General features: G+C 32.5%; 2 protein-coding genes across 2 annotated transcripts; one reads left to right on the forward strand and one right to left on the reverse strand.

Moving 5' to 3' along the window:
• The first annotated feature begins 265 nt into the window (after positions 1-265).
• On the forward strand, positions 266-8,148 carry LOC125061040. The gene is made up of 4 exons (XM_047666180.1): positions 266-278; positions 624-1,469; positions 1,698-1,859; positions 7,617-8,148. The coding sequence occupies exons 1-4, from the start codon at positions 266-268 to the stop codon at positions 7,799-7,801; spliced, it is 1,206 nt and encodes a 401-aa protein (XP_047522136.1). The 3' UTR covers positions 7,802-8,148.
• Positions 8,149-11,124: 2,976 nt separating this feature from the next.
• On the reverse strand, positions 11,125-13,236 carry LOC125060654 (cytochrome c). The gene is made up of 4 exons (XM_047665643.1): positions 13,105-13,236; positions 12,521-12,601; positions 12,204-12,312; positions 11,125-11,621 (listed from the first exon to the last, which is right to left on the reverse strand). The coding sequence occupies exons 2-4, from the start codon at positions 12,590-12,592 to the stop codon at positions 11,476-11,478; spliced, it is 327 nt and encodes a 108-aa protein (XP_047521599.1). The 5' UTR covers positions 12,593-12,601; positions 13,105-13,236; the 3' UTR covers positions 11,125-11,475.
• Positions 13,237-16,479: the final 3,243 nt, after the last annotated feature.

A 16,479-nucleotide genomic window follows, 5' to 3' on the forward strand; every position in this document is an offset into this window, starting at 1 on the left:
ATTTGTCAAAGATTTTTAATCAATTTAAGGACGTAGGTACGTCATATCACCACCATTTATTTCTAGCAGTTGGAAAGTAAGCATGTTATCCTTTCCAATCCTTGTACATTAATCATTGTAAAAAGGATTATTTGAAGAAGAGAAATAAATTTATATAGAACACAGTCTTTATTTGTACATGTACAACATTTTACAGAACAAAAAATACTTACCTCGGGATTCAAACTCTAATAATAAATGTGTACCCCAATAAGACTATGTAAGAATGTCAGAAATAAGTTAGGCACTATTGCCTCCGGTACCGATGCCGATTGATATTCACTTAACCGAAACGGCTATTGTTTTCTTTTAATACCTTTCCACAATGCCAATCCACAATACAACGATATCGCTTCACAGCTTTTAAAGATAAAAGTAATGCCTTCTACTTTGGATTTGTATTACGTCTTTTGTCATTTGACTGTAAAACTCCAATTTACTCACACGACTGTGTGAAAGTTACTAAAATGTCAAGCATATTTATTATATTTTTACTTACGACATTATTAGTTTTAGGTGCCTATTCTAATTATTTAATAACTTAATTATATATTCTGTTACTCATTATATATATTTTATTACAGGGCAAATACCCAAAACTAAAGGAGATTCATATTCAGCGGCATACGAAGATCCTGAGGATCACCACAATTATAATAAAGGACAAGGGAAAACTATTCATTCATTGAAAGGCCATTACAAAGAAGAAGCACATAGGATCATGAAATGTGGTAGCGTCGATACAAAGGAAAAACACATTCACGTAACCGACAAAACTCCACAAACAGAAGTCAACGTGGCAACGACTCAAATCGAAAATTCAAGCACCAATGAAATCCTTACAACAACAGAAAACCTAAGGCAAGACCCAACAACAACTGCAAACACAGTAGAAAATGAAGAATCAAAGACCGGGCAAAAATCAAGTAATGAAACAGAAGAAACAACGATAACACCTGAATATTTTGTAACACTTCTCTTACCAGTTTCTGAAAAACTAGGAGTAATAAATGATACCAGTGTAAATGATATTAGGACGCCAGAACTAAATATAGAATATTTGACAGAAACTCCGTTACATTTACGACGTGCACTTGAAGAAGAGCCTATTAATAGCATCAATAATGAAACAAGCAGCCATTCTGCTGCACAAGATAACCATGACACCATACTTGACAGCACGCATAAGAATTTTGAATTTGAAACACTAATAATAAAACATGAAGCCGATAGAAAAATATCAAATAGACCTCACCAGTTCTTGGATCAAAACAAGGATGCCGATCCCAATAATGAAGAAAATGATGGTATTACAATGCCTTCAAACTTGAATGAAGAACAATTTCCAATAAACTATAACAACCCTTTTGCGGATCAACCGCTGATGAGATACGCGGCACCGATAAATCCAAATGTATTAAATGTACAGGGTAATAATTCAAATAATTTAAGCCAATCCAATCCTATATCCAATAATCTCACTGAGGAGTCATTAACAGTAGATGGTAAAACTTTTAACTCGAGTGAAAACAAAGCTTCCAACAGAATAGCAGAAATTAATGAGTCTGATATAGATTTTCCATTCAACGACCCACATATTACCGTTGAAGATTTTAAAAGACTAGCAAGTCATCCAACTAAAGGTTTTGGTGTTTCAGAAATGGATAAATCGAATTTTATGTTGAATGAACATCCCCGGGTTTGTTTTGCTTGTAGCAGCACTAATGATCCATCATGCTGGTTACCAGATATGAGCACACCAGCGAAATACTGCCGCGGAGACCAAGACGCTTGTGTGACGAAAACTTACCAACACAGAGGTAATGTATTTTTATGTAATTTTTACATACTTTTAAAGTTCATACATCTATTATACTTAATGGAATATTATTTCCAAACAAAGCCCAAAAATATTTATTTATCTGTTTCTTATAGTAGTTTAAGTAATAATATTTCTTATTTTTTTATTTACTATATACTTTTACACACAAATCTTCCAAGACTTCTTTACTAACACTGTTAATTTTTATTCTTATTATTTTTTCTACTATTATTTTATTACCTATTTGACCTGTTGATTTTTTTTTTTTTTTTTTTTTGGTGTGCGAACTGTCAATACACGACTTCTCCCAAAATACTAATTTTAATTATTTTTAAATGTTTTTTATTGATATTACTTGTTATTTATCTCTTATTTATACATAACTTAGTGTATTAAGTATATTGTTGCAAAATATTACAGTGATATAGTGATTATAAAGTGTAATAAACGGTGTCAGTAACAGCTGTGTACTAGGTAACGTACTTAATTCGAATCGTTGTCATCCAAATTCGGTAATTTGTATTTCTTTTTCAATACGAATTAATAGTGTAAATAAGTAAATTGAAACAGATAAGTATTTATTACAATACTAATAATCTCGCGAGCTTACATTCACACTGCCCCTGTGTAGGTACCTATTCTACCTTTAACAATCTTTGTTAAGTCAAGTAATTTAAATCATAAACAATGACTACTCGTAGTGCTAAGAGTCGCCAGTTGGAAAGCCAACTCCAACTCGCGCTCCAAGAACTAAAAAAGTACAAGGAGCAGTGTGAACAATTAATTGTTGAAAGGAATGACAACGAAATCGAGACGTTGAAGGTAATTAATAGAAATACTTTACTGAAAACTGAGATGACTCAGCTTCACAATCTTTGCTTGGAGGCACAGGAGGAAAGAGACCGTCTTAAAAGACAAACAGGCAACTTTGACCGCTGTGCCATTGAATATGAGGATAATTTAAAAGCCATGTCAGAGCTACGGTCTCAACTCTCTTGTGCCTATGAAACAATTGAAAAGCTTAAATTAAATATTAACAAATTAGAGTCTTCTCATACACAAAGTCTGTATGAAGAACTGGTCATCTCAAATCTAGGTAAAGACTGTATTAGGTCCACTGCAACAATTGACTTGACAGGTGATGACTCTGTGTCACATACATCAACTCAATTCAATTGTAACAGCAAAAACAAATTAAAGAAATATATTAAATTGCAAAAATTCATTAAAAAAACTAAAAAATTAATAAATGGAAATAATATTTACAAAAATCATATAAACCTATCAAAAAAATATAAAAATGTTTTAAATCAATGTAAAATGTTTTCATGTGAGGTTGAATCAGTAAAGAATAAATATGAAACTGACATTCTCACATTAAATTCTAGGATTACAAGTCTTCATAATTCTCTTCAAGATATGACAGATAAATATAGTTGTGCCCAGCAACAAATAGGGGAGCACATATTGGCCATGGATGAGGTTCTGCTACTGTCTCAATACAATGAACAACGCTTCTTGTCATTGACCAACAATTGCCAGTGTGGTTTTAATGGGACAAATGCGGAGCCTCCATTGTTATCATGTGAGCCCAGTGTGCAGAGTGACAGTTTCATAGAAAAAGTCAGTGTAAATAAAAGTGAAATTCTGTTATTTAGTGATGATATAGGGAAAAATATTGGTACTAAATTATATCAGTCCTCCGGCAAAATTGTAACAAATCATTGTATGCCCGGAGCCACCCCTGTAACCATTTTCAACAAAGTCTTGTGTGGAAATTACACAAATAACACAACTTTAATATTGCTTTTTGGGAGAAGGGGAAATGTAGGACAAAATGAATTGTTGTCATTTATTGATAAATTAAAATCACTTAATGTAGAGAATATTGTCTTGCATACATTTCCTTACATCAAAGGTGCACCAAAGGAAAATAAAATTAGATATAAGTTAAATATGCTATTGCACAATTCATTAACTACTAACAATATACAATTAAATTGTGACTTAGGTACACTACCTAATTTAATGGACATAAATTGTATATTTAAAAATAAGTATGTATTGACAAAGGATAGGTTCCGCCTACCTAATTATTATTTACAACAGATAGCTACTATGCTATCTTACTTTTTATTTACAACTAAAGCTAAACATTTAGCTTTTCAGACAACTGCTTCTATTGAGCAGCTAGCTTTTGAGACAACTGCTTCTATTGAGCAGCTTAGCTTAAGAGAATGTAGTGATACTTGCAGTAGCACTTCATTAAGTATTAATAATTTAAATTAGATAGTGTGACAATAGAGGCAAACTCTAGCAATAATTTAGTACAACTCAGCTCAACGTGTAATATTACTAACAACAACTGTTTAAACTTGATGCATCAAAACATGCAAGGTATGTTGGGCAAAGAATTAGAATTGGAGTTGTTTTTAAAATCAAGAAAAATTGATGTCCTATGCATTACCGAACATTGGCTTAGAGAATGCCAAATCATCTTTAACTTTGATCAGCACCAAGTTGCAAGTTCGTTTTGCAGATTGTCGGCGATTCATGGGGGCTCTTTGATTATTGTTAATAAAAATTTAAAGTATAAAGAGCGTAATGACATCGTGTGTCTGTCTGTAGAACACTCTTTGGAGGTAGCCTGTATAGAGATTGAGAATTGCATTATTTTAAGTGTTTATAGACCACCAAGTGCATCTTACGATTTTTTTGAAGCAAAGTTGGAGGAAATTTTGTGTAAAGTTAGTTTTAAGAACAATAAGTATATTATTGTATGTGGTGACTTCAATATAAATTTATTAGAAAATACCTCCATTAGTAAAAAATTCAATCTGTTATTAAAATCTTACAATCTTGTTAACTTGTTTCTTGAGCCCACTAGAATTACAAGCTCCACTGCTACATGTATAGATAATGTATTTACAGATGCAGAGGCAATGCAAACCTCAATTACAACTGATCTTAGCTCAGATCATTGTGGACAGTTAGTGGCGCTAAAATGTAAAGTGGTGAAACAAGTAAATAAGAGCAGTGTGTTTGTTCCAGTAAATAAAAAGCGAATGGTGAGATTTAGACATAATATAGGTAAACACCTACCTTTATTACCGGTAGGTACTACCGTTGATATACAATACAACAATCTAAGTGATTGTATTAATAAAGAGTTCAACACCATCTTTACCCCAAATAAAGTCTCTCATTCGCAGTGTAAATCGTTTAGTGATTGGGCGACAGCGGGAATTTATAAAAGTAGACAACGGTTGTATGACCTTTACGCTGAAAAGTCATACAATCATAATGAAGAATTTATTCTTTATGTTCGAAATTATTCGAAATTATTTAAGAAAGTTTGTTACGCGGCCAAGTCCTTAAATATTAAAAACAAGATTAAAAATAGTAGCAATAAAACTAAAATGACTTGGAAGATAATTGATAGTGAAACTGGAAGAGTCAGGGATCGCAATCAAGACATCGAACTATGTGTCGATAACACTATAATCAAATCTAACGAAGAGATAGCGATTGTTTTTGATAAGTACTTTTCTGACATTCCAATTTCGACTACAAAGTCTCTTCAATCATCTCCCGCCCTCGCTGAATCGCTGCTCAAAGATAATGTAAACGAGTGCAAGGTCAGTTTTACATTCCGACCCATTGGTGCCGACGATATAGTGAGGATATTTAGAACCATAGATATTAAGAACACTACCGATCTTTGGGGTATTTCTGTAAAAATAATTAGTAGCATAATTGATGTAATTGCTCCCCATCTAGCTATAATTTTCAACAATTGTATTAAAAGTGGCGAGTTTCCCGATCTAATGAAACATAGTAAAGTCATTCCATTATTTAAAGCAGGTAGTATGTCCGACCCCAGTAACTTTAGACCGATTTCCGTACTACCTACTTGTAGTAAAATATTTGAAAAAATTATATTAAATCAACTGGTAAGTCATTTTAACGTAAACAAATTATTACATAATAATCAGTTCGGTTTTACCAAGGGTCGCTCGACAGCCGATGCCGGTGTTGAGTTATATAGATATATAATTAAGGCTTGGGAGGAGTCGCATGACGCTTTAGGTGTTTTCTGCGACTTATCCAAAGCATTTGATTGTGTCCAACACGAGACCTTAATCGGGAAACTCCGCCATTATGGCATCAAGAATACCGCACTGAATCTTCTGACTTCCTATTTACACGGAAGAACTCAGAAGGTTGAAGTGAATGGTAAGAGGTCCTCTGGGTCGGCAGTAGATATGGGGGTACCACAGGGCTCAATTCTTGGCCCTTTCCTCTTTCTTGTTTATATAAATGATCTACCTTTCATGGTAGAGAGAAAACATCAGATAGTTTTGTTTGCTGATGACACGTCCTTGATTTTTAAAATCAAACGACAAATAACAAATTTTGACGATGTGAACAATGCTCTGTCTTCGATTGTCCATTGGTTTAGTATGAATAACCTTCTACTTAATGCAAAAAAGACAAAATGCATTAAATTTTGTGCAAAAAATTCAAGGATTATGGATACTAGACCAATTATAAACGGTGAGGAATTGAATCTGGATGATACAACTGTATTTCTCGGAATCACCATGGATTCAAAACTTCAGTGGTCCCCTCATATTAACGGATTGGCGAAGAGACTTAGTTCTGCAGCCTACGCGGTTAAAAAAATTCGCTCTCTAACTGATGTCGATACAGCTAGACTTGTTTATTTTAGTTACTTTCATAGCTTAATGACTTATGGCTTATTATTATGGGGTCATGCTGCTGATGTCGAAACTATTTTCATCCTGCAGAAGAGGGCTATTCGTGCAATCTATAATTTAAAATGTAGGGAATCTCTTAGAGATAAATTCAAGGAAATTAATATACTTACCTTTCCCTCGCAATATATTTATGAAAATATTATGTATGTATACAAAAATAGTGATAAGTTTACTAGAATAGAACATACGCACAATGTTAATACACGGAACAAACGCAGGCTGCAATTTCCCCGTACTAGACTATCTAAAGTTAGTAATTCTTTTTTGGGGAAAGGGATACTCTTCTTTAATAAAATCCCAGAAGCTCTTTTATCACTGCCTTTCAATAAATTTAAGAAATGTATTAAAGAAAAGCTGTGTAAAAAGGCTTACTATAAAGTCAACGATTATCTAATTGATAAAAGGGCCTGGGACTAGTGCTAGACAGGCTACTTCTAATTAATTTGCGATATTTGTTATAAATAACTGTTGTTTGATGATTTGCTGTTTTAAAAGAGTACCGAGAGTTTTTTACGCCGGCTTTTTCTCTCGGCCTACACCCTCTGTCTTCTTTGCCGATGAGTAGGGATGCCTTCAAATTTAATGACGTGGAATAAGTGATACATGTATCTTACGTTCCATAATAAACATATTTTTTTTTTTTTTTTTTTTTTATTACATTATTTGGTCTTTTTTGCGTCTGAGACGCAACCTAACTTTGGGCTAGTTACTACCACAACACGCACATTACACGCCTAAAAAGTACCTTATTCCTTTTTCTTTTCTTTCCATATTTTTTATTATTTTACTTTTTTGATTATTATTGTTTTGTGTGTTTCGTTAGTAATAAATGTTATATTGTGTTACTATATATGTAAATAGTTCCTAAGTAACTTCTCCCAGGCAGGTAAGGAAAAAACAAACGAAATATGCTGTGCTCGACCTCGTGCCTCAATTAGAAGAGATAAAGTAAACGAGATATCACATTGTTTCAGGTTACGCCTTCGTCGTTCGTGACTGCGCCGCCTCTTGTGTAAACAGGGATTTGTCCGAAATCGGCTTACTTTACAAGACATGCACAATTTGCCACTCCGATCTATGCAACGGCGCTAACTTCACTTCATTTTCTTTGAAAACAATTATCTTACTTCTAATTTCAATCTGGTTTAAGTACACATAGTTTGCATGTAGAAGTCTGGTTTCTTTATTCAAAATAGGTATTTATTAAATACAACAGCTGCTAAATGTATCTGTAATCAAGTCTTACCAAAAATATCCATGTAATATTGAAATCGAAAATGTTATTTTTTTCCAATTATCATAAATATGCACTTTCTTTTACGAACTAGCGAACTCTTGAATTGGCTCCCAGGAGGTCTTCGCTTGGAGATACGACCTCCAAATATTAAGAGTGGTTACTCCTTCCTCAAAGGCCGGCAACGATCGGCTGTGTTGTCTGCCTTTTATAATCTTACATAAACAAAAATAATAATAAAAGATGAGTCTGTCTTAGATTCGTTTGCTGTATTTATTTGTTTTCTTGTTTTACATTTAGGTTTATTTTTATATTTTGATAATGTGTTCTGTTGTAGTATATTTTCTTTATTTCATCATGTTCTTATGTTAACAGTAACTAACGAGTGAACTAGGTTATTTTTTAAAATGGCACTGTGATGTTTTATTTCAAATTAAGCAATTGTTTTTATTTTATTTTTCAATAAATACATTAAACTAAACTGAATATTTAAATTAAATCTAAAATAACATTTCCACCAATTATAATTGCGTTGCACAATGTGAAATATGACCTCATAGACGGATTATATTATTCTATGCGTGGAGGTTTCATTTAAAACATACTACGGTATTCAAACAATATTTCACCTATTAATTGTGCACAAGAATTTGTATTAACTGAATTTAAAGTTTTTTTATTAGACATTGTGTACATTTTAGTTTATATTCTTCTTTACTCTTCATTTCTGAGGGCCATGTTGGTGGTGTCGCAAAACTTCTTCAACTTTTCCCTGTCTTCGGCAAGCGCCCTCCTTCTGCGCCTGGGTAAGACCTGTAGGGGCCTTTACTTGATCGGTCCAGCGGGTAGAAGTTCCACTTCGAGGTCTGGTGCCCTCCACTTTGCCAGTCACGATGAGTTTAGTTTCTATATGGTATAAACAATTCTGTATTTAAATAAAACTAATTAGCTATTACAATATACCTTATTGATATTAATACGTACTAAAACGTAACTGTATCACGCTTCACGACGTAAAATATCAGCTGCTAATGCGATGGGATATTAGCGAAAAAAAATTGAAACCAAATTTAAAAAGGTGATTTCTCGCATTTACCATGTAGAATTAAAGTAAATATATCAAGCTGCTTTTTATGTAAGTATATTAAAGTATAAAATCAGTAATCAATTATAATAATGATTTCTAATAAAAAAAAAATCGCCTTCAAATACATAAATTTGTATTTTACCAATAAAATCAGCAAAGGATTCGCCTGGACTGAATCACTCACACATCCGCATAGCACTCTGAGTGATGCACGGGATGCGTGAAACGCTTTTCCACCTTAGATATACATATATAAATATAGACATATATAAATTGAACATCAAAACATTTCAATCTCACATAGATGCCTAAACGTAATTCCAGGCGTTTAAAATTTTCATCTAGAGTGATAATTGTGTTTATTACATTATAATGAATTGCATCAGTAGTCTCCAGTCTAACAATTGTGTCTCTCTATTTAAAGAGATTATATACTTATAGTATACAATATATCGTAATATATATAAATCACGTGTCCCGTTGTTTGTCCGCGATGGACTCCTAAACTACTTAACCGATTTTAAATCAAATTTGCACACCGTGTGCAGTTTGATCCATATGATATGTGTATGATAGCTTACATCTTAATTTGTAGCTACTATATTATTTTATTGCAAATTATTTGTTTATTATTTGAGTCACAGTTCTAACAGATGGCGATGTGTTGAAAGTACCAAAGTTGTGAAACTGAAAAAAAAAAAATTGTCCACCCGCGCCGGGACGGGCTACTAGTACACTATAACTTATAGAATACTAGCAGACTCGGCCAAGCGTTACAATGACTAAGGTTTTTGTTATATTACATAGTAGTAAGCTATTCGCGGATAGAAGAACACCAGTCATGGGGATCACCATGCTTTTTTGGTGGTTATGCCATTAAATTATAGCTTATGTGAAACGTTGGTACTTTCAACACAGCGCCATCTGTTAGAATTGTATCAAATAATAAACAAATATTTGCAATAAAATAACATTTCGGGTTCAGATGTAAGCTATCTTATAAGTTAGATCAAACTGCACACTGTGCGCAAATTTTATTGATATCGGTTCGGTAGTTTAGGAGTCCATAGCGGACAAACAACGTGACACGTAATTTATATATATTAAGATTAGTATAGATAATGACTGTTCAAAATCTTATAACACAAATTACTTCATTTGAAATATAATATATAATATTATAGGACAAAATGTTAACGACACTTACCTTTTTAGACGATAAATCTCTACAAATGTATTTTTTTTATTTAAACACCATCTATTGCATGTAAAGAAAACAAGAAACAGATTACAAACAAAGTTAGTATGGTATGAAGATAATAGATGTCGCTATTTAACAATAAATTGTAAGTTGCGCAATTTGATTGAAAAACCAAGACAGCTGTAAAGTATTAACTATTAACTGTAAACTACAATACTGTATAATTGTATATAGCGTATTATCTATACTTAGGAACATGATCATATTATAGTTCATTACTAATTAAAGCGATAATTAATTATTGGCTATTGATAATAAATAGTACTCATATAAATTTTCATCCTATACACTTATATTAAAAAGCTGAAGAAATGTACTTGGAATCAGGAACTTGGTTCTTGGAACATTGGATCTATGGAAAAACGCTGGTAAAACCGCGGTCACATACGGTATTTTGTAATCCATCAATATAATGTGTTGGAATGTCGTGCATATAATATATGTATACTCAATTAATTTCCTGCTAGATAAATACCAAACAATATCTACACCATACAAACATACCATACATAAAGCCGGTTGCAGACCGAAAACTAAGCTATGCCAAGGCTAAACTAAGCTATGCCAAGGCTAAACTAAGCTATGCCAAGCAAGCTAGGCTAAGCTAAGCTATAAATAAATAGCGTGCACACCAACAGCTAAGCCAAAGCTCAGTCAGTGTGGCGAAGGATGTGCAAATGGTGTGCGGGGTAGCGGGAGGGGCTTAGCTTAGCTCGTGTAGCTGCGCATCGGCATACACAACTAACTTAGCTTCGCATATTTTAGTTAGCTCACATAGCTTAGTTCGCATAGTTTGCGGTCTGCACACAAGTATGGAAATCTGCGTCAGCTATGCGAGCTAAGCTAAAGTAACTTAGCTTAGCTCTTGGTCTGCAACCCGTATTATAGAAAAACATAAAAGAACTTAAAATTGTTTATTAATCACAATTTAAATATAAACTAATAATTGGTAACAAATTATGAAACTATTAGACAGAAATCCATAATGCGAGGACATATTTTCACAAATAAAATACTAATTATGACATCTATTAATAATTTAATAACATCAAAAACATTCACATCTGTTATACTACATTTTTGTCATACATTATAACTTGTACGCACACATGTCCCAATTACAATGACAGATTGAAACCTATTGTTAGATGAATGAATGTACAATAAATACATAAATAATGATACTGATTGGGCTAAGAAACGAGAAGTGTTATTCTTCCAGTTCCACGATTTATCCTAAGTTGGTTAGAGTTACTTTGTTGCATCCTTGAGATAAGCAATTAGATCTGCGCGCTCGTTGGCTTTCTTTAAACCAGCGAAGACCATCTTAGTTCCAGGGATGTATTTCTTGGGGTTTTCCAAGTATTCAAAGAGAGTGTCGTCGCTCCAGGTAATGCCTGTAACGAAGAATAGTATGTAAATTTTGAAGCTGCTGAAGTTTAAGCATTAAAATAATACAATTTGAAATTTGATCTATTTGATTTTAATTTTAATTTGACCTGACTGAATTGTATGCTTAGAATGCATAGTATGACTTCTGAGAACATTTAAAAGAGGCTAGACTAAGCTATAATATGTTTGTTAAAGAATAAAGACTATACAGTTTACTCACCCACTACCTACCTATTTTTTAGATTTTATTAAAAAGACAATGCAAAAATATTTTTTTATGCCCAGGCTAGCTAATTCTCTACAATAATAATAGGCATTCTTATCAATGTGACTTGGTTACGCAGTCAAGGTCTGATTTTATTCTTATCTAATCCTAGAATAGATTATAATTACAGTATGTAACTATTCAAAATTAAAAATTTTACTATAATACATATTTAATCTTATCTGCAATTTTAATCAATAAATTCTAATATATTCAAATATGAAATGAACATATAGAATAAAAAATATAAAAATTATCTTAATAGTAAAGATTTGTAATGAATACAGATTTTCCGACAGTTTAGATGTGTATGAATGTATACCTTTAGCCTTGTTGGCATCTGAGTATGAGAATCCTGGAGCTTGGCCAGTTTTGCGTCCGTAGAATCCATGAAGGTTGGGCCCTACTTTGTGTTTACCACCAGCCTCAACCTGTTACAAAATAAGAATTCTAATAAGTTTATTATGGGCTAAACTTTTACCACATATTACACATACATTTAACACACATGTCTATGGTACATTTGAATTTAATGCTTAAGAAATGAAGACTAGAAAAAATGTTAAAGGTTGAGTAACTCAATGTAAGCTAATAATCATTCAACTATTTAAAATTATGAAAATGTGGCTTAATACTCACGGTGTGGCATTGGGCACATCTTTGGACAAAGATTTTCTTTCCATTTTCAGAGTTACCAGCTGGTACACCCATTATGTTTCTGAAATAAATAGTTAAAACATTAATAATACCAGGGATATATGTAGGCTTACACTCGCGTTTTATATTAAATCATCACATTTTCCTAGAAATATATTACATAATACAAAGGTCAATGACGAAATGCTCATTGGTACATACAAATACCTTTGTTATAAGTTTAAATCAGAGATACCGTATTCTAATGTGGACTTGGCTCTAGTTTGCATCCAAACTGGGTCAGGATCACATGGAGATCAATGTCAGGTGAGTAGTCTAGGGCGGGATGACGTTATTACGTAAGGGTAATTTTTTTTAATATTCTAAGGCACATTACGAATAATGTGCTTAAAACAAGAGTTTAAACCATATTACTTTTATACTTTCCTCAATATTTAGCGAATAAGAAGCATAAAATGTCATTACACAATATTTAAGGTTATTTCATCAATAGGTCTTCAATATATAAGACAAAATAATTTAAATGAAAGAGGAAACTACGTGGATAATTAATAAAATATACTCACTTTTTGTGTGCTTAGTGAAGTAAAATACTAAAAACAATTTTCCTGTTCAACTATGAAATGCCAACGCCAAAAATACGTGCTATACCAACGCTAAAATTACACGACTGAACACGAAGAATGACGAAAAGTTCGATTACTTTTTTTTTTTTTTTAATTTATTTATTAGCCGGATACAAAGTCCATTGGCAGTTTAAAAAAAGAAGTATAACAAAATATCTTACAAAAATAACTATACTAACTTAACATAAAATACAATCAATTTATATAATACAATGGTGAGCTTTAAATTTTCTCAACCGTGTTTTTTATATAATAGTAAATAGCTTTGAATAGAACTGGATATTTCAGTAAATCTTGGACACGGCGGGGAATTTCTATTTGTGATGATTGACATTGATGACTACCATTTGCAGTGACTGATGAGTCTAAAGCTGATCTTGTCGGGTTATTTGCTAAAGAATTTCCAAGTTTAACTGTAGTCTGATTATTCTCATCAAAATCCATCAACTTCATAATATCCGTTACTAGTATTAATCGTTGAAATTTAAAGGTCGGGCAACTTAAGATGAGGTGGGATAAGTCGGCCTCATTTCCTCCACAGTATGTACATCTGTTATTATTTATAATTTTAAAACGAAATAAATGGCTTGGAGTCTGACAGTGGCCAAACCTCAAACGATTAATAATGGTTATAAATTTACGTTCATTGGCTCCTTTGTATTTATCATACCAAGGTTTACATGGGAGTTCCTTTTGGATCTCTGCATACCAACTACCTTTATGCTGTGAGGATAATTTCCAATAGCTTTCCCATAACTTGCGACTTCTTTGTTTTAAGTCGAAAAGAAAATCCGTAAAAGGAACTCTGCATGTAATACTATGATCCTCATCATAATTAGAATTGACAATACCATCTACAATATCATTTCCCTTGATACCCCTATGAGAGGGCACCCATTTAAATGTTACTGGAGTATCCAAAGATATCAATGTTTCTCTAATTTTATACAATAAATAATTATTTCTATAATGAGTATGACATTTGTCTAAAGCCATTAACACACTTTTTGCATCTGAAATTATTAGGAACTCCACATAGTTATCATTATTTTGTAAACTTTGTAAGTACAATACAACTTGATAGATAGCATAAGCTTCAGCTGTAAATATGCTGCAAGTATTACTTAACTTAAAACATTTTGAGGTTTTAGCCTGAGGATCATAGTAACCCGATTTCACTGCAGATGAAGATTTAGACCCATCAGTGTACACTTTGTAACTGTTAGGCTTGGTACAGCAATAATCAAGAAAGTCTATATTATCTACTACACTGGACATATCTATATTTAATTTACACATAAGAGCTTTATATTTACAGAGATATACAGGCCATAGTTCAGATTTGTACATATTATCAGATAAATCAGTCATAAAGTTCATAATTCCCAATAATTCAGGGATCTGGTTATTGAGAACATTAGTCGCTGTTATACTTGAAGGCAAATCTGGTGTATTAGTGATAGTTATAGAATAAGAAAGTTTTGGAAGAAGAACATCATTCTGAGAAGTTATAACTTTCAGGCAAAATTTTTCAGCAATTAATACTCGCCGAATACATAGTGGTTCTACACATGACTCAACCTCCATAGAATTGATAGGAGTGGTACGCATTGCACCAGTAACAATTCTAAGAGCAATATTTTGGATAACATCGAGCTTTTTTAATAATATAGGACTAATATTCATATATGCCAGACAACTATAATCAAAATGACTACGTACTAAGCTTTTATATAATAAACAAAGAATTTTTGGATCAGAACCCCAAAAAGTTCCTGCTAAGGACCGCAAAATATTGATACCTTTCAAAGCTCTACTACAAATATAGTCAATGTGTTTGGTAAACTTTAATTTAGTGTCAAAAATTACACCAAGAAACTTTTTTTCGCTATTTTGAGGGATTAAATTATTGTTATACTTAACATTTACATTAGTATCAATACCATAAGCTAAAACTGAACTTTTACTACTATTTATATTTAATTTAAGTATCTCAGTATAATAGTAGTTAAGTTGACATAAAGCTGAATTAACTTTTGCTTGAGTAACCTGTAAATTACTGCCTACACTATATATTAAGATGTCATCGGCAAATTGTAATATTTTTACAGATTCAGTCACATATCTATATATTTGTGAAGTATAAAGGTTATACAGGATTGGAGATAAAGAAGACCCTTGCATCAACCCCTTGAATGCTAATTTTGGACCATGAAAAACATTATTGTATTTAATGTATAAGGAACGACCATAATACATATGGAAAATCCATTTTAAAAGCTTTCCTGGGAAGCCCAAGGAATATAGCACCCTAATTAATTGGTGAAGATCTACATTATCATATGCCCCCTGAACATCAAGGAAAACACAAATTGCAGTAGAACCTGATAACAAACACTTCTTCATATCAGTCAGGTAAGCTATAAAACTTTCTGCTGCACTTTTGCCTTTTCTGAATCCAAACTGACAAGAAGGAATAAGTTTCTGGTTTTCAACAAAATAGTCCAGTCTAATCTTAATCATTTGCTCAAACAATTTCCCTACACAAGATGTTAGAGAAATGGGTCTGTACGAATTAAAATGATCGTTGGGTTTGTCAGGTTTTAATACTGGTATGACACATTGCAACCTCCAGGATTCTGGAATCAATTGCTGAGACCAAAGGGAATTTAAAATATTAAGTAGAATATGTTTTACAGAAATATGTAGATTTTGAAGCATAATATAAGGAATATCGTCAAGACCAGGGGTTGTATTCTTTCTTGAAGACAAAGCCATGTCAAGTTCTTCAAAACAAAAAGAGTTAAGTAGAAACTTGCTCCACTGACTTCCATCATTAAATTCAAATAAACCAGAAATATTATCGTTGTTATTACTAGGCTGCCCTAACTTCTCTAAAAAACTTGCTATCCACTCATCATTTTTAGACACATTTCTATTAATGTTAATTCTCTTAAATCTTCTAATAAAATTCCACACTCGGGATACTGGAGTGAATCTATTAAAAGACGAACAAAGACTTTTCCAACTGTCTTTCTTAGCCATTTTTATAATAATTTTTTTCCTCGAATCTATTTTCTTATATTCTATATAATTGTCCATTGTCATATTACGTCTATAATTAGCTAACGCTTCTTTTGATTTGGTTACAGCCTCGGCACAAGTATCATTCCACCAAGGAGCTGGAGGAGCAGACTTTTTACTAGAAGATTTATGCTTTAACAATGGAACACAGTTTTCTTTTAAACTAAGTAGTAATTTAGAAAATTCATCATATTGAACTAAAGGATCAATTGTTGAAGGAGAAAATTTATC

Source organism: Pieris napi, chromosome 22 (assembly GCF_905475465.1).
Source record: "Pieris napi chromosome 22, ilPieNapi1.2, whole genome shotgun sequence".
Lineage (NCBI taxonomy): Eukaryota > Metazoa > Arthropoda > Insecta > Lepidoptera > Pieridae > Pieris > Pieris napi.